General features: G+C 41.0%; 1 protein-coding gene across 1 annotated transcript in view; it reads right to left on the bottom strand.

Annotated features, from left to right (window-relative positions):
• Window positions 1-4,369: 4,369 nt before the first annotated feature.
• The window catches only part of LOC139309037 (cytochrome P450 2K6-like), a 54,673-nt gene continuing 35,513 nt past the window's right edge, over window positions 4,370-23,529 (bottom strand). Inside the window, exons 7-9 of the mRNA XM_070933101.1 lie at window positions 11,395-11,579; window positions 9,122-9,263; window positions 4,370-4,554 (exon numbers count right to left, since the gene is read on the bottom strand). Coding sequence (XP_070789202.1) covers window positions 4,370-4,554; window positions 9,122-9,263; window positions 11,395-11,579 — 512 coding nt within the window. The remainder of the gene's footprint in view (window positions 4,555-9,121; window positions 9,264-11,394; window positions 11,580-23,529) is intronic.

Genomic DNA, 23,529 nt, shown 5'->3' with positions numbered 1-23,529 from the left:
TGCACTACTTCTTTGAGTTGTTCTAGATCTGGCTGGTGTCAGCTTTGAAGGTGTCCAGCCACCGTGTTCTTTGTTGGCCTGTTTTCCTTTTACCATTAACTCTTCCAAACATAATTGCTTTCTCCAATAAATTCCCCTGCATGACATGGTCAAAATAAGTGAAACACAGTTTTGTGATCGTTCCTTTCACTGACATGTCTGGTATAATATGCTCTAGTACTTGCTTCTTCCTCACCTTTGCTTTGCAAGGAATATGAAGGAGCCTTCTCCAGCACTACAGTTCAATCGATTTTCTTTCTGTCTTGCTTTTTTAGGGTCCAACGTTCACAACCAAAGATAGGGATAGGGAACACAATAGAGAGGAGTAACTTACATTTGATTGCCAGCCTGATGTCCTTGCTTTTCCATATTTAACTCATGTTCATTATTGTTGTGCGACCCAGTGCAATCTGACATTTTATTTCTTGGCTGCATTTACTGTTTTAAGCAATCTGTGACTCTAGGAAAGTGATTTTTTCCACACATTCTCTCTCTTCACCATCAATTTCTATTTTAATATTTCCATTCCTTGCAGTGGTCATGAGCTTGGGCTTTTTGATGTTCAGAAAGAGATTAAAATTCTCATTTGCTTCTTTGATTTTCTTGAACAGATCTTCTTTGGCTTCTGAGAGAAGAGAAGGGGAGGAGAAGAGGAGAAAGTGTAACAAAGATTGTTGATTTCTCATTTTTCTTTTTGAGGATCTCATCAATTCAGTTCAAGTTCAACTTTAGTATGTGCAATTAAGAAGAGTAGAAAGAATTGATCGATGATGGTGGATATGTAGTCTAGAGAATAATTTGAATCCATTATGCCAAAATTAACAAATTAATGTTCTTTCTTGCTGTAAACTTAATTATTCTAAACCAAAACCAATTAATTTAATTTCAAGGAATCAAAATAGTTTTCTGTGGCAGTTAGGATAGAACCCAGAGATTTTATTTCACTTGAAAATTCTCAAATGTTTGAAAGTAAATATATTGCTATTTTGGGATAAAAAAATGTAAACAATCATATATGCCAATGGTTAAAACTTTGTGTACTTTCTGCTGATATTGTATGCTAGACCCACATAAAAGAACTCATAAACTGGGGGTCTTCAAGGATTGGTATTTTGAAGAATATGGAATTACTTCTTTGTCTTTATTAGCCACTAGTGAGGTGCACTAATGAGTAACTGCATCAATTCTAGTTTGATCTTTGTACCTGAGTTAAACCTATCACAATTGAAAAGTAATATCTTCGTTGGAGAATTTGATAGGGTATAATATATGTACTATAAATCATTTCATGCACTTAGATTATGTTTTTATTTTTTGGAGAAACTGCAACATCATTATCATTGACACAAAGCAGGGAGGAGCAGCAATTCACTTGCCCATGTTTTCATCTTTACATACTGGATTATTGCTCTAACACTCCTCCCTTAATTATTCAGAAAAGCAATCCTAGAATTTCCATTTATAAGAGATTGTTAGATTATAGAAAACTATCTAGTCAAGAATGTAGAAAAAGAAAGTATTCCTGGCATGAATAATGGGTTCAGGTCAGTGGTGGATTGCCCCCGGTTTGCACTGGTTCTATAGAACCGGTAGTAAAACCGGTGGGAGGCCCCGCCCACTGACCCTGATGTCATGAAAATGCTTCTGCGCACGTGCAGAAGCTTTTGCGCTTGCACAGAAGAGCATGCACGTGGCCCTGTTGCAAACCGGTAGTAAAGGTAAGTAGAACCCACCCCTGGTTCAGATAGTGTAAATTTTTCACTGCAAGATACATTCCCAAGACTTTCAAGGAGACCTTGTTATTCAAAATGTTTTTAAAAATGGCAGCAAGTCAATCATTTCATTTCTCCAGAGGAGTACAGTATATTCCAGCAGCACTGAAGCTACATTTAGCTAAGGCTTGCACACAGCTACTCTTTAATGGTCGCTGGGACCTTATTCTTCTTTTACTCCTCTGGAAAGGGTGCAGTCCAAATTCCTAAAAGCTATATTTCACTGTGTCCCAAATGTAGTACTAAGGAGGAAGGCAGGATTATCTAAAGTCAAAACAGGTGCATGGATTTAATTTATAGCACATTAGTTAAAAATATTCTTTTTCTCCACATATTATATTGTATTTTTTCCCTACAGAGGAATCAGTATGGTTCAGGACCATTACACAAAAACTTCAGTATCTTGGCTTCTCCAGGAAAGTGTCTAACCGACAGGGCACAAATATGCACTTAGTGCATTTAAATAACGTATCAAGGACCTGGAAATCCAACAAGATTAGTCTGCTCTTCATAGTACTTTTTTTTTTTTAGCAACCTCCTCCTTTAAAGCAACAAGATATTTATATTGTTTAACTGCCCCCAAACTTGAAAGGGCATTAACTTTAATATGCTGTAATAAACTTCCCATAACAGTGTATCTACATTTTGTTGTACTATCTGTAAATAAATCCTCTTAAACAGATACTGGGTCTGATACTGCATGCCAGGTCGTCCTTATTACACATTAAACTGGCATTGGCAATCAGCAACAAAACATGGGGCCATGAAAACTAGGATGCAAAGTTTTGGGGGGAAGTAGAAGGGGCTGGGATGCAACAATGATACCAAAAACCAGGACAGCCTTCCCCAAGCGTGAACTGCCTGCTGTATCTGATCATATCTTCCCATGCTTGTCATCACCATGATGTCACTGTGTCCCATCTCCCCTTAGAATACCCACCATCCCCAACTCTTATTCTCACTCCCCCAGCATTATAGTTCATGTAAGCCTTAGGAACCCAGTCTCATCAATTGGTACCAGTTTATTTAGAATCACATTTAGTGTTCTTGTGGTAAAGACTTTATCTACATTATGTAATGAGATGGGTCAATATGGTTTTGGACAAGTTGGGTCATTCCTCCTGTTAGATAGCAATTACAGCTCCTTTCCAAGAAAAAGGAAGTTCTTGAATATTGTTGCATCTCATTTGTTATCAGAGTTAATATTTTGATCAGAATTTCCTGGTTATATTCTTGCCTATCAGAATCTACATTTCATGAATTTATAGGTTATTACCATTCATCTTCTAAACCAGAGGTCACCAACTGAGAAAATTTTGGTGGTCCGCAGCACACCCAGGTGGAGGAGCTGCTCTGGGGTGACCAATGGCCAGTTCTGTAACTAGAGCTCTGGAATATGGGACCAGCCAGGCAGCTCATGATGGGGCTGAAAATCTCTGCCATAAAGGGAGGTACGTGCAACTTGCAACTTTGCAGATGATACAACGTGCAAGGAATAGCACAGCCCTCGCTGGCCGGAATGAGGTAATAGTGCAGGGGGGGTGGCGGTGCAGGTAGGCCGAAGCAACAGGTGTCAGCAACCCACAGTTCTTTCTTCCCCCTGCTGTGGCTTCCTGTTGGCTGAAACCACCAGTGGCTGGCCCAGCCCCTCTCCCTCCCCTCCCCGTCACTCCTTGCCTGGTCTGAGAAGGGAAGGGCAAGGGATGGAGATTCACTCCATATTGCAGACAGGAGTGAAGCTTCATCTCTTGCTGGGTCTTACAGGCATTTCTTCTGGCCTTTGTGACTTCCTCTCAGCCTCAAGACACTGGCCTGGCTGTTTCTCTCCGCTGCTGTTGTTGGTGCCTCCATGGCCTGCCCACTGCTCTTGCAGCACAGTTAAATTTAGTGCACTTCACAACAGGGGAGTCAGCATCCCCTTCACCTCCTGGTGCCCATTACAATGCTGGGTCAGCTGCAGCTGGGTCCCAGAAGTTTCCCCAAGCCACTGAGATGCAAAAAAGAGTGTGATTCAAGATGAGGTTTGCAAGAAGCAGATTTTATTTTTGCCCAAAAACAAAATACTGGGTGAAGCTATATCCAGAACATACATACAATGCAGGTGAGGAATAGCCACACATTGGGGAAGGTATGAGTGCTTTTATACCTTCAGTCATCAGTTCAGTACCCAATTCTGGCCCCCTTGCCCATCCCTCCTTTGGCAGTGCAGCAAGAAACAGGGGGGTTGGGTGCTTAGCAACAGAGGGGCTGGGTGCTTAGCAACCCCACTTCTTGAGATATCCACCAGGCGCAGAGGGTACAGAAAAACAAGTAAGGAGCAAATGGCAGAGGCAATTCTAATTCTTAGCAAAGCAATTCTTACAGAAGCAAAACAGCAAGTTATTATTATGTCCCAGTAATTCTACTTATTTTACTAATATTATGTTCTTACATTACCATTCATCTTCTAAACAACACATGAAACATAGACAATACTGGATTCTTTGTTAAATTGTGCCTCTCAAAATGAAGACAATTCAAGACTAAGAAAACAACTTGTTATAGTTTTTTGTGTCAGATCAGCGTAACACAGCACAAGTCTTGTACGCCATGGGAGTGAAGGTAAGTCCAACAACAGGGGTCAGGTCCAGATCATCTTTAGATGTCCCTGGGGGTGGCTGGAAGGTAAATTTCTGCAAGAGGTTGGTAAAGAAGAGGAAGAGCTCCATTTTGGCAAGGTTCTCACCTGCACATACCCTCTGACCTGGAAGAAAGAATACATGGCCAAAAAAAGAGAGAGATTTATGTTTATTGGTTTCTTAAACTATTTCACAGGGTTTCACAATATTCTTTGGTCATAGAGAGATCAGCATACAAGAAAAAAAGATAACAGATCAAAGATATGGAAAGAAGTAAAAATGCAGTAAAGGAATGGAGACAGAGAATTTTTCCAACTAATAAATGGTAGCAGATTTCTGAATCTGAAAATAAAGTCAAAAAATTAATACCAAAACCAGTAATGCCCCTCTTTCAACTATCTAGGTACCATATTTGATTAGTCTTGCAGATGGAAAACAGGTTTGAGTATAATCCTTAAGATTTTTGATTCCCAAAGAGAACAATTAAAATATTGTAGGGTAAGGTGCTTCAGATATTCATGGAGCCAAGATACCTGTTGGGATGAGTGGGTTATTACTCCATTGGCCATAATCCAAAAATAACTTCATGGGGAAAATTTTAGGCCTCTCCAGGGCATTTAGTTCTTTGAATAGAGAAAACTTCAGAGAAAGGCTTTTTGAAAAGGATACTAATAAATATCCAATTGTGGTGTAGTCACCTAAATTTTCATCCTGGTGCCATTGCAGGTAATTTTCAATTTACAAAAGTTCATTTAGTGACCCTTCAAAGTTACAATGTCCTTGAAAAAATTGACTCATGACAACTTTTCACACTTAACAACTATTGCAGCATCCCCATGGTCATGTGGTCAAAATTTAAATGCTTGGCAATTAACTCATATTTATGATGGTTGCAGTGTGCCTGGGTCACCTTTTGAGACCTTGTGACAAAGAAAGGCAATGGGGAAGCCAGATTCACTTAACAACCAGTTCTAACTTAACAATTGCAGTGATTCACTCAACAACTTGACAAGGAAGGTCATAAAATGGGGCAAAACTCACTTAACAAATTTATCACTTAGGAACAGAAATTGTGGGCTCAATTGAGATTGTAAATCAAGGACTACCTATACAATTAAAACTCTGAGGCCTCCCCTAGAATTTTATGAATATTATCAATTTGCTTACATCCCATTGGCAGCAGACTTGAAGGAAGATTTGGTAAGCACCAGTAGTGGGATTCAAATCCCGACGCTACCAGTTCGCTATTGGGAGTGTGTGGCGCTTCTGCATATGCACAGAGCATTTTTGATGACATCTGGGTGGATGGGTAGAGCTTCCCGCCACCGCCACTACCGATTTGCCCGAACCGGGGCAAACCGGGAGCAACTCACCACTGGTAAGCACCCTGTTGAACAGCATCTCTGTCCCTGGGTGGTCTGTCAAGGGAAAAACATTATTCACTTTGTCCTTCACTGCCCAGCTTACAATGAAATCAGGGCCAAACTACAGTCAATAAGTGAGCTCAAGGGCTTGTATCTCAAGGGTTTGAAAGCATTAGAAATCAAGATGCTAATTTTGCTTTGTTGTCATTTAAACTTAGAAATAAAAAATTTAAATGTACTTAATTGAAGCCCTAGTTTAATTTTAATCCAGTCCCTTCTCTCTCTCTCTCTTTTAACCATCCTATTATATTTTGCTTTTTTGCATTTTATACTCTGCTACATTGCTATGACCTAAGAAGCTTAAGAAATGCTAAGAAAAGCTTTTCTTTTAAGAAGACCTAAGTTGTGTCTGTCTGAAGGCCCCAATCAGCAAAGACGGCTGAAAGATAAGATTCATCCTGGACTGCCAAAATGCAGAGATGCTGACATTGAATGCAGCAGGAATAACAATAACTCATGCCCAGAGTTGAGGATTCCCCTGGCAGACTCAGAAATCAACATAGTAGTCTCTCTCTCTCTCTCTTTTTTTAAACAAGTTTTATTGCCCCACACACATACATTTACCCACATCTTTTTTGAACAGAGTATTGGCCATATCTTATCTTATACAATTAATCAAATTCAAATACATTTTACTCAATTACAGTTTTTGCCAAAATCTTTTTCCCCCTTTTCTTTTATCATATCTCAATATTTCTATGCTTGCTTACATAAACAACATCTTCATTTGCCCTTAAATTCTAATTATTGCTATTTATTCATATTTATTCTCTTTTATTCTTTAAACAATTCATTCTTTATCTTATATTTGTTTGGGGTTGCCATTCTTCCATTTCATCTTTTTTATTGTACAGCAATCTTTCTCCTCAAACCTACTACCTCTCTCCTTTCTTTCCTTCTTACTTTCTCTTCCCCTCCTCTTCTCCTCCTCCCTACTTCCCCTTCCTTTCTCCTTCTTCTCCTCTTTTCCTCCCTCTCTTACCCTCACTCCTACTCTAATTTCCCTTCCCTTCCTTCCTTCCTCCCTTCTCTTCCTTTCCTCTCTCTCCTTCCTTCTTCCATCTCTCTTCTCCTTCCTTCATCCCTCTCTATTGCTGTATTCATTTTTAATTTTATATTTTCCACTATGGAGTCCGGGAACCCTGGTCTTTTTTTCATTTATCAAGTATATTTCTCAAAATTTCCCCTCATCTTTTTAATTATTAGCAGTATATTTCATCTTATTCCATTTTTTTCTTTTAAAACTTTACTTAAACAATCTTCCAATCCTTAGACTTTTTACTTTTAACAATCTATTTTTTCTACTTTATTTCTTACAAGTATATCATTTGCTATTTTTCATTTAACAGCATTTTCACATACAATTTCTACAACTAGCATCCTTCTCTTTATTAACAAATTAATGTTTTCACTGACTCGTAACCATTTTCTCTTAGTCTCTCCACCATTCTTTTTCTTGATGTTTTCCTCCCTTTCTCCCATTTCTTTACCTTCTTCTTTTTCCTTTTCTTATATCTCCCCTTCAGCCTTTTTCCCTTAATTTTAACTCTATTACTTTTCATTCTCAATCTTTCCCCATTTATTTTTCTTCTCTTCATGTTTGAGATGTATTTTCCCATATCCATTTTTATTCTATCACTATTGAACCCAGTGTAATCATCTTTATCTTTTTTTTCAATTATTTCCTTTTCAATACTATCTCCTTGTTTCTCTTGCTTCTCATTCATCTTTTCTCATTCTTTTTTTTTTTTGCAATCTAACCAATCCTTTGCTTCTTTATTTCCCTTAAATGCCTCCCTTATTTTTTGAAACATCTCCCTTAGTGTCTCATATTCATCCTCCCAATTCTCCATATTTTCAATTTTAAAAGGCTAGGATTTTTAAGCTTATTCTTTTCATTTACATATACTTCAGGTTTCAAAGTCCATATAATATTTCTTTAAAAGAAATAATGTCCACTTCAAATATTTTTTTTATTAAATTTTTATACCGCCCTTCTCCCGAAGGACTCAGGGCAGTGTACAGCCAAAAATAAAACCCACAACTATATGAAAGTTAAAAGGCAATTTAAAAATATTAAATAATTTGGCCGAAAGAGCTAAAATAGAAACCACCCATTAAAATTTACTTGAGCCAGCACAGTTTTAGTCTTTGTCTCTTTAACCTTGCTTCAGCTGCACCAATATGCACTCCCACGCCTCTCTCTCATGCTCCTTCCACCAACAGATGTCTTTTTCTGCTTCACTAGTCTTCTAGCAAAAAAATATCCAATTTATAATCTACAGGAATGCTTATTTTCTCTTTTCCAAATTAAATCCTTTATTGTTTAAGACAAAGTTTTTCTGTCTCCTTTTTCTTTGTCTTATTCTTATTTTTTCAAATCCAATTATAAATCCAGGTAGTAGATTCCTTTTAGGGCTTTAGGTTTGATTTTACAGTTCCTTTTCTCTCTCTCTTCGCTTAAGTTCCCCCTCTAGCAGCTGTTCCTCCGATTCACAATTTCCATAACAAAATAGCCATCTTGCAATACTCAAAAGCATTCACTCTTTAAATTAAATTCTTCTGCTGTTTTTATTTCTATCTTCTTTACCTTGTCTTATTCCCCCCCCTCCCAAATCCAGTTTTAATTCAAAATGGAAGATTTTTTCCAGGCTTTAGGTTTAATTTTTAAAGTTCTGGGTTTATTTTTTTTTTCTCTCCACTTTAGTCTCTGTGCTAATTAGCCGCCAATCTCCGCTACAATCTCTTCAAACTGTCAAAGATTTTTTTCCTTTTATTTGTGAATTGGCCCATTACTCACCCGGTGACAATATTCCATTCAATTACCATTTATTGCATTTCCTCTTTCAGATCGTGGCCATTCTGGCTTGTGACAGTTCCTTAATGGCTGCCTTCCTTCGCCGACAGGTCGAAGACTAATGCCAGCACTTCAGGGAACTTGCTCATTCCCTATCCATGCCAGCCAGTGTCTTCTTTCTTTGCTGTCTCCACAAGACAGCTATGATCCCTGGGGATCCCCAAAATCGGCTAGGATATCGGTGTTCTCCTGGACACCCAGAATCCACACCATATCACCTGATGCCAGCCAGGCCTTCTCCTCAACATAGTAGTCTCTCAATGAGCCTAGCCACACATGTTGTCCATGAGGCCTAAACTTTGTCAAAATAAGGTCTATGAGATCCAGCTTTTATCAATTGTTTTCTTTTCAAACAAGGTGTTAAGGATTGCCTTTTTATAGAACATAATCTATGACATCAGAGAATCTTACCTGCAGAAAATGGCATGAATGCATCCCTCTTCACAAATTTTCCTTCAGAGTCAAGAAAATGTTCAGGGTAAAATTCATGAGGTTTCTCCCACTGAGATTCATCATGGAGAACAGAAGTCAGCAATGGAAGTATGTACATTCCCTAAAAATTGAAAGGATAAAAGCAATATATGAAAAGGAGTATGTATTCTTAGTAAATGGCTATATTATATTATATATTACTGGCTGAATAACCATGCTCCCCTATGAAACTATGTGATCAGGCTTGATAAATCAACTTGAAAATTAGCTTGAAAATAGCTTGAAAATTAATGATCAGACTCATCTCCTATCCTATCCCCTTCTCTCCCTCAGGCTTGCCCCACAAAAGCCTCCCCATCCTATCCAGGGGTGAAATGCTCCCAGTTTGGACTGGATCGACTGATCCGGTAGTGATAGCGGTGGGTGGTTCGGAGGATCGGTAGCAAAAATCCCTGCCCCACCCCATGCCCAGCTGAGCCACGCGCTCATCAGAGGCTTTCTTTTTACTTTTAAAAGCATTTTTTCTACAACAGCTTCGGCCGAAAAAATGCTTTTAAAAGTAAAAAAAAAAAACCTCTGATGATCGCACGGCTCACCTGGGTTCGTCAGAGGCTTTTAAAAGCATTTTTTTCTGCAACCTCTTAAGGTTAGAAAAAAATGCTTTTAAAAGTAAAAAAAAAAGGTGGCCATGCCCACCAAGTCACATTACCCCAGCACCACCAAGCCATGCCCACAGAACTGGTAGTAACAAATTTTACTACCCCACAGAAGCCTCTCCTATCCTATCCCCTTCTCTCCAGAGTTATTTTCAGGTTGGAGGGGGAGTAGAATGTCTAACTAATTAGCATCACAGTGTGCTAATAATAATATAAGAAGTACTAATGATCTGATGGTCATTTTGAAAAATCCTTTCTTAGCAAGCATGTAGAAGCCAAGAGGAACAAACGTGCCAAATTTCAAGTTTGCAGGCTTTATGGTTCTGGAGATTTTGTGGTCACGGCGTGAGTGGTTTTCGCTTTTATATACTGTATATATATATAGATAGATTACAGTGATTTTAAAAATATTATTGGGTCTGGAGCAACATTCAATGTTAAAATATTAAAACTATATTGTAAAAATTGTATTGAAAATATATATACTGATTTAATTATTGTGCATGGAGAAATGGACAAGTTCAAAAAATTAAAACATCAGGCAGTTTAATAGATTATCAGTTGTACCAATTCTAAATAGGCCTTAAGCTGTATTTTACATTATACCTTAAACTTGTAGACTCGGAATGGAGGATCCAAAACAAATAATAAAGGCTTGCTGAAGGGAAGCAGTGGATATAAAGCAACAAGGGAAGAGCAAAATAAAATAAATAATAAAATAAATCAAGAGAGAAAAGCATTTCTCATAAATCAAGAGGTGGGGGCAGTTTGGGAATGTCAGATATCAAAGAAAAACATCTGCCTTTGGCACTTAGAGAGATGCATTTATGAGTGTTTTTTAAAAAGGCCTTGATAGTACAGTGGTTTAGTGCACCCTGTCATTAACACAGCTGCCTGCAATTTCTGCTGGTTCGAATCTCTCCAAGGCTCAAGGTTGACTCAGCCTTCCATCCTTTCTAAGGTAGGTGAAATGAGGACCCAGTTTGTGGGGGCAATAAGCTGACTTTGTATAAAATATACAAAAGAATGAAGGCTATTGCTTAACGCATTGTAAGCCGCCCTGAGTCTCCAGAGAAGGGCGGCATATAAATCAAATTAAAAAAAAAGGGGGATAAAAGGCTGTGTGGCCTTATAGCTCTATAGATCAACTTGATTTAGCCCATTCCATTCATTTAAGGACTGGTTCTTCTACCACACTGTACATGATAAATTAGATGTTATGCAATGCAGTGATTTTAGACTGATCGCCTTGGGGATGAGAAAGCCTTTGAATTTTATGTCCATGATTGTTGCATGTGGCAAATTGGATGGAGCAATGTCAGCAAACCTTTGAACTTCATCAATGTAAGGCATTTTGCTTGGTGGTCTGTCTGCAACTGAGAAACTCCTATCTTTTGCAATTATTTTTTCTGTTGTATTTTTTCCAGTTACTTTTTTAACCTCTTGTGTATTTTTATAATGTATGTCTCTGTTTTGTTATTTTTCTTTTTCTGTTACTGTTACTATTTTAAAGAAAATAAAAATAAGTAATAAAAAATCTTGTATGTTTAAAAAAAGGTTAGGCCTTGTCTAATGCAGTGATTTCAGACTAATCACCTTGGGAATGAAGAAACCTTTGAAAGTTACATCCATGGTGGTTGCATGGGGCAAATTGGTGGGAACAATGTCAGCAAACCTTTGAACTTCATGAATTACTGCATCGGTATAAGGCAATTTGGTTCGGTCTTCTGTCCTTGGCTGACGAACCCCAATCTCTTTTGCAATTTCTTCTTGGACTTTACCTGGGAGAACAAAATGACAAATATGACTCCTTGTTTGATTTTTGTTTTAAATGGGAGTTTTTACATTCTAAATTCTGAATGATATAGTAGTTATTGACTGTGATACTTGGATCATGGCCCTTCAGACAGTCACTCATGCATTAGTCATTTCATGAATGGACCGTTGTAATCTGTTATATATGTGGCTTTCTTGAAGATCTCTCAGAGGTTATACCAAGGCCAGTATGTGACAGCAAAGATAACATTTTTGTGCCTCATTATATCCATATGAGCCTATTGGACTAGCTGTAGTAGACTTCAGAGTGCAATTAAACTACTAATAAAATTGGGCAAATAGACACAGTTTGGGTCCATCAATTAATGGTGGGACGTGCTGTTAAATGCAGAAATCAGCATTACCATATAATAAGTGACACAGAGAGCATGAACAAGAAAAAACAGCAGATTTATTAAAATATATATATAAAGCTATATATATTTCAATCTTTTGCAAAAGGATTCCCTCCCATAGGAGAGAACCCAGACCACTTTGATTACACAGTTTAAATACAGTTTTCAGGATACAGAAGGTATAGCGGTTTACGAACCGCTATACCTTGGACCCCTTACCATGTTCCACTCACACCCTCGCCGGTAGGAGAGACTGAGCACCATTATGAAGGAGCTGAGGGACTTTCTATATCCCAACAGAGAAGACGTAACATCATTTCCGATAACCACCTGTAACGGGACCAGCCGTCATGAGAGGATGGTTGGTTATTAGCCTCCGTTGGGGAAAAAAGAACATTGGACCTTCTACCTGTTGTGAGAGGACAGTGGAGTCCAGCCCTATAAATGGATATTGTATGATCTCTTATGCTCAGTTATCCCTTTGGACTATGATAGACTCCCGGACTGGCCTCCCTTTCCTGTCCTTGATCCGGTTGATGCTCCAAAAAGCCAACCTTTTTGCACTGCGAGTCTCCCCCCTCTCGCAGGCCTGGCCCTCCACATTATCGAGGGCCTATCTTGATGACGGGCTTTGGGACCCCGAGAGATGGCATGCAGCGAAGAGGGGGTTGAGGGTTTTTTTATCGGGACTTTTAAGGAAAATTTTAAGGGGACCCAGGAGGAGGAGAGGGGGTTGTAGAGATGGACCTGGGGGGGTTCATATATCCACCTGGCAGGATGATGGGTCGCTTGGGCGCAGCAGAGGGAGCACGGAAGGAAATTTGTCTGGGAAACAGTGGAGTGTCGGGAAGGGCAGTGCAATTGAAACAGTGAGTGGGAGGGGCAGATATGACGGGCGCAGGGGACCACATCATGTTCTGGGGGTGCGCATACACTGTCTACGAGCGACTGCACACACCGGCCCCCAATGCGCGACTCGGGTCCTGGGTTGCACAGAGCCTCAGGCCCTGGGCCCGCAGCTGATGTTATGTAATGCCAGGTCAGTTGTTAACAAAGCCCCCCTCATTTGTGATCTTATTTTGGAGGGGAGTGCAGACCTGGCAGGTATTACGGAGACCTGGTTGGGCCACGAGGGGGGGTTCCCCTCGTCGAAATGTGCCCACCAGGTTTCTGCACATTTCACCAGCCAAGGGCTCAGGGGAGGGGTGGGGGAGTGGCGGCGATTGTTAGGGAAAGTCTTAGTCCGAGGGAGACCACTGTTCCTCAGATAGCCGGCTGTGAGTCCCTCCTCGTGAAGTGGGACAGTGGGAGGCAGATGGGTTTGCTGACTACGTACCTGGCTCCCTGCCACGTGGTGGTGACCCTGCCTGAGCTGCTCGACGTTATCGCCAGGGTGGCGGTCAATATCCCCAGACTTATTGTCATGGGGGATTTCAACCTGCTATCTGCAGGTGAGGCGTCTGAGGTGGCTCAGGAGTTCATGACTTCCATGGCGGCCATGGACCTGACCCAATTAGTTCAGGGCCCCACTCACAAAGGGGGACACACTCTGGACTTGATTTTCGTCTCTGGTCAGTGGTTGAATGATCTTGGTAGAGGGGACCTAGACATCAAACCCTTGTCATGGACAGATCATTCTCTTCTTCGCTTGGACTTTCCTGCCACTTCCCCCCGCCGCAGGGAGATGGAACTGATCAGATGGTTCCGTCCCAGGCGCCTGATGGACCCCGAAAGGTTCCTGACGGAGCTTGGGCCATTTCCTGAGACTCTGGCACACGACTCGACTGAAGACCTGGTGGCCGCCTGGGAGAGTGTGGCTGCTGGGGCTTTAGACCGGGTTGTGCCTTTGCAGCCTCTGACCCGATGCCGACCTCAATTGGCTCCTTGGTTCTCCGAGGAGCTGAGAGAGATGAAGCATTGGAAAAGATGCCTAGAGAGCATTTGGAGGACTAGTCGATCCGATTCCGACTGGACACTGGTGAGGTCTTATATCAAGACCTACCTAGTGGCGATAAAAGCGGCAAAATCTAACTATTTTTCCGCTCTTATCACATCTGCAGAGAACCGCCCAGCCGCTCGGTTTAGGGTGACCCACTCCCTTCTTCGGGGGGGAGTGTGGGAAGATCCCTTGCAGGGTCGAGCTGAGGATTTTGTGCAATTCCTGCACAATAAAGTTGCTCGGATTCGGGAAGGCTTGGACGAGAGTAGGTCTTGAGAACACTATCTGGGAGGAGTTTGATCCTGTGGCTCCCGAGGATGTGGACAGGGTTCTGGGTAGGATTAGTGCCACCACATGTTTATTGGACCTGTGTCCCTCCTGGTTGGTAGTGGCCTCCCGGGAGGTTACACAAGGCTGGCTCCAGGGGATTATAAATGCTTCTCTGAGTGAGGGTGCCTTTCCCGCTGCCTTGAAAGAGGCGGTGGTGAGGCCCCTCCTCAAGAAGCCTTCCCTGGACCCGGCTGAATTAGCCAACTACCGTCCGGTCTCCAACCTTCGTTTTGTGGCGAAGGTTGTTGAGAGTGTGGTGGCACGACAACTGCCCAGGCACCTGGATGAAGCTATCTATCTGGACCCGTACCAGTCGGGCTTCAGGCAGGGGTACAGCACTGAAATGGCATTGGTCACGTTGGTGGATGATCTCTGGAGGGCTCGGGACAGGGGTTGCTCCTCTGTCCTGGTCCTGTAAGATCTCTCAGCGGCTTTTGATACCATCGACCATGGTATCATGCTGCAGCGGTTGAGGGGGTTAGGAATAGGGGGCACCATTTTGCAGTGGTTCTCCTCCTTCCTCTCCGACTGCTCGCAGTTCGTGTTGACAGGGGGGCAGAGGTCGACTTCGAGGCGCCTTGCATGGGGAGTGCCGCAGGGGTCAGTCCTCTCGCCCCTTCTGTTCAACATTTATGTGAAGCCGCTGGGTGAGATCATCCGTGGTTTTGGGGTGAGAGTCCATCTGTACGCTGATGATACTCAGCTGTACATCTCCACCCCGGACCACCCCAACGATGCCCTTGATGTGATGTCCCACTGCCTGGAGGCCGTGCGGGTCTGGATGGGGAGAAATAGGCTCAGACTCAACCCCTCCAAGACTGAGTGGCTGTGGTTCCCGGCGTCGCAATATAGTCAGCTAGCACCATCGCTGACTATTGGGGGTGAGTCTTTACCCCCCACAGAGAGGGCTCACAATCTGGGGGTCCTCCTGGATGCATGGCTGTCTTTAGAAGAACATATGACGGCCGTGGCCAGGGGGGCTTTTTATCAGGTTCACCTGATCCGCCAGTTGCAGCCCTTTCTGGATCGTGATGCCTTGCGCACAGTTACTCATGCCCTTGTCACCTCCCGACTGGACTACTGCAATGCTTTCTACATGGGGCTCCCCTTGAAAAGCACCCAGAGGCTCCAACTGGTCCAGAATGAGGCCGCGCGGGTGGTTATGGGCGCAACTCATTGTGCCCACGTGACACCTCTCCTGAGCAAGCTGCACTGGCTCCCAGTGGCCTTCCGGGTGCGATTCAAGGTGTTGGTCACCACCTTTAAAGTGCTTCATGGCACTGGACCTGGATACCTTCGAGACCATCTTCTGCCACCAGTAGCCTCCCACCGGCCAGTCCGCTCCCACAGAGAGGGTCTCCTCAGGGTGCCATCGGCCAAATTATGTCGGCTGGCGACACCCAAGGGGAGGGCCTTCTCTGTGGGAGCCCCTGCCCTTTGGAACGAGCTGCCCCCAGAAATTCGTAAAATCTCTGATCTCCATGTATTTCGCTGTGCCCTCAAAACCTTGTTGTTCCGCCAGGCTGGGCTATCAAGGTAAAGATTTTAATTGGGTTTTAAAAATGGGATTTTAAATTTGGGGTTTTAAATTGAGCCTATCATTTAATAATTTTAATTTATTTTAAATTCTGTCTGTCTTGTGCTTTTAATCAGGCTGTACACTGCCCTGAGTCCTTCGGGAGAAGGGCGGTATAGAAATAAAATTAATAATAATAATAATAAGAAGAAGAAGCCCGATACAAACGGATACAAATGGTCCACCAGGGAATTGGTTTCAGATCTTATATAACATATTTGGCACATGTTCCGCCCTGGAAATTCCCATTCAACAATACCCTTCGAAAATATCCTACACAGATGTTTACACAGATGTTTCCATGCTAAATAGTATCGTCATTTGTGGACTTCCCCTTCTGGAATGGCTAGGCCCCAGACAGACCCATTTTGGAATTTTACCAGAACATCCATTTCCTCAAAAATATGCAGCACATATCGTACAAAATAAGCATCACAGGAATAACACAGTTTCCTTTCTCATGTCCTCACTAGCACCTTATATAATCAGGGTATATCAGGTAAAACATGGTGTTTAAAATGGCTTTACTCAGGTTATGCTTTTTAAGGAATAATTCATATTGCTCTCACGTGCCTTCTCAGAAACCATGCCTGCTCTCTGGAACGATACCCACTCAGAAATCCAGACGCTGGCACTCTGACATTCAGAAAACTATTTTTTAAAAAAATAAGTTTTTATTTTATTTTATAACATATAAAAATTCCAATTTCAATTGAACAATTTGTTCTCTGGGTACAAGTCAATAGTTAAAAGTGTTTACAACAGTATTCATTACATTAGTATCAAATAATAACAATAATATTTGTTTAACCAATTTAGCATACCTTCCTTATTTCCCTGTTTCTAGCTCCTGTTTTTCTCAGCTAATCATTGATAAATTAAGTCACAAGTAAAAAAAGTATTCAGTTTCTTGCTTTTCCTTAATTAAAAGTGTTAGCCTATCCATTTCTGCACATTCTAGTATTTTTTAATCACATTTTAATCCATTGGGATCTCTTCACTTTTCCATTGTTGTGCAAATATAATTCTAGCTGCAGTCAGTACATGTAAAATCAAATATGCATTCCCTTTATTGTACTTGTCCGGTAAAATGCCTGACAAAAATGTCTCTGGTTTCAAATCAAAATGCTGTTTTATCATTTTTTCCAGCCATGTATGTATTTTTGTCCAATATTTTTTTGCTTTTGGGTATGTCCACCACATATGCCCTTTGGAATGAACTGCCCCTGGAAATACGTACAATCTCTGACCTCTGGGTTTTTCGCTGTGCCCTCAAGACCCTACTGTTCCAAAAGGCGGGGCTGTCTATTTAAGTGGTTTTTAAATTGGAGTTTTAACTTGGGGTTTTAAATTTTGGCCGAAATGGTTTAATTGATTTTAATTAATTTTAATGATGATGTCTGTATATTTATGTTTTTAAATTGGCTGTACACCGCCTCGAGTCCTTCGGGAGAAGGGCGGTATCTAAATAAATTTAACATAACATTAACATAACATATGATAGTACGAACAAGGAGTCTGATGGCATTTCCAACATTTTGCAGACTTATCCTTAAACATCTTTACTAGCCTTGAGGGCTGAAAATGCCATCTATAAAACATTTTATAAAGATTTCCTTTGTATGCAGTAGACATTATTAATTTATAGTTTCTATCCCATAGTTTCTGCCATTTATCTAACTCAATCAGATAGCCAAAGTTTTTAGCCCATACTATCATTGTCTCTTTTACTTGTTCATCTTCCATCTTAATATTTAACAAATAGCTATATGTTTTCTTTATTAGATTTTCATCTTTGGATCCGGATGGATTCCAGAGGGATGGATCTGGATGGATTCCAGAGGAGCTTGGGCCATTTCCTGAGGTTCTGGCTCACAATTCGACCGAGGACCTGGTAGCCGCCTGGGATAGGGCGGCTGCCGGAGCCTTGGATTGCATTGTGCCTTTGCGGCCTCTGACCCGGCGCTGATCTCGTGTGGCTCCCTGGTTCTCTGAGGAGCTCAGGGAAATGAAACGCCGGAAAAGATTCCTAGAGAGCAGTTGGAGGGCCAGCCGATCCGAATCCGACTGGACACTGGTGAGGTCTCATATTAAGACCTACCTAGTGCTGATAAAAGTGGTGAAATCTGAGTATTTCTCCACTCTTATAATCAGATAATCACCCAGCCACCCTGTTTAGGGTGACCCGCTCCCTACTCCATCAGGGAGTGAGGGACGATCCCTTACACGGAAGAGCTGAGGACTTTGTGCAATATCTGTATGACAAAATCGCTCAGATTCAGGAAGGATTGGACTCTGACTGGGTAGTTTCAGGCGGGGTGACGGAGGCGGGCCTTCAGAATGTCATTTAGGAGGAGTTTGACTCTTTGGCTCCCGAGGACATGGACAGGATTCTGGGCAGGCTTAGTGCGGCCACATGTTTACTGGACCCGTGTCCCTCCTGGTTGGTACTGGCCTCCCAGGAGGTTACATGAGGCTGGCTCCAGGGGATTATCAATGCTTCTCTGAGTGAGGGTACCTTCCCCACCACCTTGAAGGAGGCGGTGGTGAGGCCCCTCCTCAAGAAGCCTTCCCTGGACCCGGCTGTATTAGCAAATTATCGTCCTGTCTCCAATCTTCGCTTTTTGGCAAAGGTTGTTGAGAGCGTGGTGGCACGACAGTTTCCCCGGTTCCTGAAGGAAACGGTTTATCTAGATCCGTTTCAGTTGGGTTTCAGGCCTGGGCACAGCACGGAAACGGCATTGGTCACATTGGTGGATGATCTCTGGAGAGCTCGGGACAGGGGTTGTTCCTCTGTCCTGGTCCTATTAGATCTCTCGATGGCTTTTGATACCATTGACCATGGTATCATGCTGTGCCGACTGGAGGGGTTGGGGATAGGGGGCACCGTGTTGCAGTGGTTCTCCTCCTTCCTCTCTGACCAGTCGCAGTTCATGTTGACAGGGGGGCAGAGATTGACCTCGAGGTGCCTTGTGTGTGGCGTGCCGCAAGGTTCGGTTCTCTCGCCCCTTCTGTTCAACATTTATGTGAAGCCGCTGGGTGAGATCATCCGTGGTTTCAGGGTGAAGTGTCATCTGTACGCTGATGATACTCAGCTGTACATCTCCACTCCAGACCACCCCAATGATGCCCTTGATGTGATGTCCCAGTGCCTGAGGTCGTGCGGATCTCTATGGGCAGAAACAGGCTCAGGCTCAACCCGTCCAAGACCGAGTGGCTGTGGCTTCCGGCATCCCGATATAGTCAGTTGGTACCATCGCTGACTTTTGGGGGCGAGTCGTTGGCCCCCACAGAGAGGGCTCGCAACTTGGGTGTCCTCCTAGATACATGGCTGTCTTTGGAAGAGCATATGACAGCTGTGGCCAGGGGGGCTTTTTATCAGGTTCGCCTGATCCACCAGTTGCGTGCCTTTCTGGATCGGGATGCCTTACATATGGTCACTCATGCCCTCATCACATCCCACTTGGACTACTGTAATGCTCTCTACATGGGGCTCCCCTTGAGGAACACCTGGAGGCTCCAACTGGTCCAGAATGCGGCTGTGCGGGTGGTGATGGGGGCAACTCGACGCTCCCATGTAACACCTCCCCTGCGCGAGCTGCACTGGCTCCCAGTGGTCTTCTGGGTGCGCTTCAAGGTATTAGTTACCACCTTTAGAGCGCTCCATGTCTTAGGGCCCTGGTATTTACGAGACCGCCTTCTGCCGTCAGTAGCCTCCCACCGACCAGTATGCTCCCACAGAGAGGGGCTCCTCAGGGTTCCGTTGGCCAAACAATGTTGGCCAGCAGCCCCCAGGGGGAGTGCCTTCTCTGTGGGGGCACCGACCCTCTGGAACGAGTTGCCCCTGGAGATACAGCGGATCCCGGATCTGTGCACTTTGTGCCGTGCCTTAAAGACGTTTTTGTTTCATCAAGTTGGGCTGACCTGACCATAATTTTTAAGTTGTTTTAATTTTAAATTGCTAAATTATGGATTTTTTTAATATGGGGGTGTTTTAACTGTGGGCCAAATTAATTTAATTGGTTTTTAATATCGTTTTAATTTTTGTATTTTCTGTATTTTATCTGCTGGCTGTTCACCGCTCCGAGTCCTTCGGGAGAAGGGCGGTATACAAAATAAATTATAATTATTATTATTATAATAATAATCTGTCCCTGTTAATATCTGGTTTAATTCTGTTGATTCTTTATAGAAACCATACATTTGAACATCCTTCTCATATCTAGATTGTATCTGCACATATGACCACCATGTTATCTCGATCCCTTGATCACTCAGTTCCTGCTTAGTTTTAAGTTCCCCCTTTTCATTTAAAATATCTTTATATCTGGTAACATTCTCCATATCAATAACATTTGGATAAGTCAGTGCCTCCATTGTGAAGAGCCAGACCAGTATTTTCAAATAGTGTTGTTCTTTAATTTTCTCCCATACTATTGTTCTTTAATTTTCTCCCATACTTAGCGCATTTCTAATATGTCTTTGGAAGTAGCTATGTATTCTGTTTTTTCCATACCATAAAAAAGCATGTCAACCTAGTTGGAGATCATGTCCCTCCAAGGTCAATAGTCTTTTGTTCCTCAAACCAATCCATTATTTCACCCAAGTAAGTATCAAAGCCTGGTAGTACAATTCCCAATCTTTTAGCCCAAAACCACCCCTATTTTTAGAATCTTGCAACATTTTCAAACTTATCCTTGCTTTTATCTCTTGCCAAATATATTTTAATATTGTTTTATTTAATTCTTCAAAGTATTTTTTTCCAGTTTTATTGGTATTGTTTGAATTAAATATAGTACTCTTGGGAAATTATTCATTTTTATAGTGGCTATTCTTCTCATCAGTGACAATTGTAGATTTCCCCACTTCTCCAAATCTGTTTTAATTTGTTGCGCCAATTCATAATAATTATCTTCTTTAATCGTTACACACCTTGTCGTTAGTTGGATTCCTAAATATTTAACTTTCTTAACTAACTGTATACCTATTTTCCTTGTTAGTTCTTTTTCTGTATGTCTGTAACATTTTTAACTATTATTTTGGTTTTTTCTTTATTTATTTTAAATCCTGCAACTTCACCATATTCTTTTATTTTTCTAATTAATTTAAGTCTAGTTTCTTGTTGGTCTTCCAGAATAAAAACCAAATCATCTGCGAATGCCTGTAACTTGTATTGTTCCTTTTTAATTCCGTACCTTTAATTTCTATATCTTGTCTAATATTTCTATTTAACACTTCCAATGTCAATATAAATAGTAAAGGAAATAGTGGACATCCTTGTCTTGTGCCTTTTTTAATATTATAATTCTCTGTTATATCTCCATTTACCATTACGTTTGCCTTTGTTTGTGGTCTATTGCTTTTATCATGTTAATAAATCTCTCATCAAAGTCCATAGATTTTAGTAGCTGACAATTCCATCATTGATATTTGTTCATTTAACATAGTTTTCACTGTTTCTGGTACTTTAGGTAATTCCACTTTTTTCAAATATTGTTTAATTTTCTCTTCTGAAACTTTCTCCTGCTCATACAGCTTTTCATAATAATCTTAAATTATTACTTTTTTGTCCTCGTTTTGGTAATGTATAGTTCCTTTCTCATCTACCAATATATGTATCAATTTCTTCTCTTTCTTTGTTTTCAATTCATATGCCAATCATCTTCCTGGTTTATTCGCATTTTCAAAGAAATTGTCAGGGTTCCAACCGATGCCCTAATTAAATCATGAACCTCGAGCCAAGCTTCAAAAGAAATCCAGTTATTATTAGGAGCTTCATTTCGGCACGTTCCAAGTGAAGCCAACTCTGACATCACTTAATTTACGTCCTGACTCTGATCCTGTTTATCCCTTCCCCGCAAGGTGTGTCATCAGTCACATTCTCCAATGAAGCAATTTCACGGGTTGTAGAGATCCCCTCTGGCCATTGTGAGTAACTGCAGAGATGGCCTTGACAGAGAGATGGCTGGAATGTGCTTTTGTTTTGACTGAAGTGCTCCCTTGCTGCAGCTGCAATGATCGTTTTTCCATTCCCCTTGCCTATGTCAACTCGAGAGCAGGCCAGGGATGCTTTGCAAGTTAACATTAATTCTGTTTAGCATTTTTGATTTTTTTGTGCCAGTTCTTCTTTATCTAGTAGATTCATTTTATATTTTATTAGTTCCATTTGATTTTTTAAAGTCTTTTTGTTTGATTCTTTCTGTAATTTTAATTCCAGTCTCTTATTCTTCTACTAACATCTTTTGATTTTGTTTCTTTTTCTTGTTTTTCCCCCTGTATATGTTATAGCTAATCTCCGAATACACACCTTAGCAGTGTCCCATACATTTTGTAATGAAGTTTCTTCTTTCCTATTCTCTTTGAAAAAAAAAGTTGATTTCTCTTTCCATATTTTGTATAAATTCCTTATCTTTTAATATTGATTGATTCAATGTCCATCTCCATTTTGTCTTTTGTCCTTTCCGCTTAACTCTCACTGGGTTATGATCTGCCCAAGTGTTTGCTTTATTCCTATTTCTTGCACATTTGACTTTAACTCTGGTGATAGCCATATCATATCTCTTCTTGACCAAGATGTACAGTATATATATTTGAATAAAATGAGTATTGATTTCTTTTATGATTTATCCTCTCCATACATCTTGAATACCTATTTTTTCTGACATTTTAAAGAAAGTTTTTGGAAGTGTTTTTTACTTTTTTTGCTTTTATAATCAAATTCTGTGTCTACAATTGCGTTAAAATCTCCTACCACACAAATATTTTCATATTCCAATTCTGTAATTTTCTTGTGTAATTTTTCATAAAAGTGTTCATGTTTATTATTTGGTGCATATATTGCTACCAAAAGTATTTGCTTATAGTTCATTGTTACCTCCACCATCAAAATTCTCCCCTCTTCATCTGCAAAAATTTGTCTTGCTTTTATTGTTTCTTTAATATATAAGGCCACACCTCTTTTCTTTTGCTGTTCTAATGAGGAGTATAATTTCCTAATTTTAGGATATTCCAATAGTTTGTTATGTTGTTTCTTGATGTGGACCTCTTGGAGACAAATTAAATCTAATTTTAGCTTTTCTAATTCTTTAAAAGTCCTGTTCCTTTTTATAGGAGAATTCAGTCCATTTATATTGATCAACAGCAGTTTTATTTCCTCTTCCATAGTTTTACTTGTAGATAGGTCTTGTTCTAGTCACTCTTATTTCTCTCAGTTCTTTTATCTTTGCACCTTCTCATTCTGCTCTTTCCTTTAATTCTGTTTCATCTTCTTTTTGTTGTGCATTTCCTCTTCCTGATGCTTCTTCTTGTTTTTTGTTATCTATTTCCTCTCTTTTTCTGTTTTCCTCATATGATCCACATTACTCGTCATAAAATTGCTCTGCTTTCTTTATAGTATCCAATCTATGTCTTTGTTTCATCCAGGTCACCAGTATTCCCTCAGACATCAGCCATCTGAAATTTACTTCATACTTAATTAATTGTCTTGTCAGAAATTGGTATTGTTTTCTCATGTCTCTTACTCTTCTAGGGATCTGTTTCCAAACTATTATTTTTCTTCCTTTCTTTTTCACTTGGTCATCTCTTGCTCTTTGAAGTATCTCTGTTCTTACTGCCTTCTTAGTAAATCTCACATGTACATCTCTAGGAACTTTATTTCTTGACATATCTTGTATATACTCCAGATATTTTGTCCATTCCAGCAAGCATTTCCTGCT

The sequence above is a fragment of the Pituophis catenifer genome, unplaced genomic scaffold (assembly GCF_029215685.1).
Source record: "Pituophis catenifer annectens isolate HBS135680 unplaced genomic scaffold, rPitCat1.0.hap2 SCAF_1, whole genome shotgun sequence".
NCBI lineage: Eukaryota > Metazoa > Chordata > Lepidosauria > Squamata > Colubridae > Pituophis > Pituophis catenifer.
Note: the sequence above shows the minus strand (reverse complement) of the source record. Positions and strands in the feature narration are given on the sequence as shown.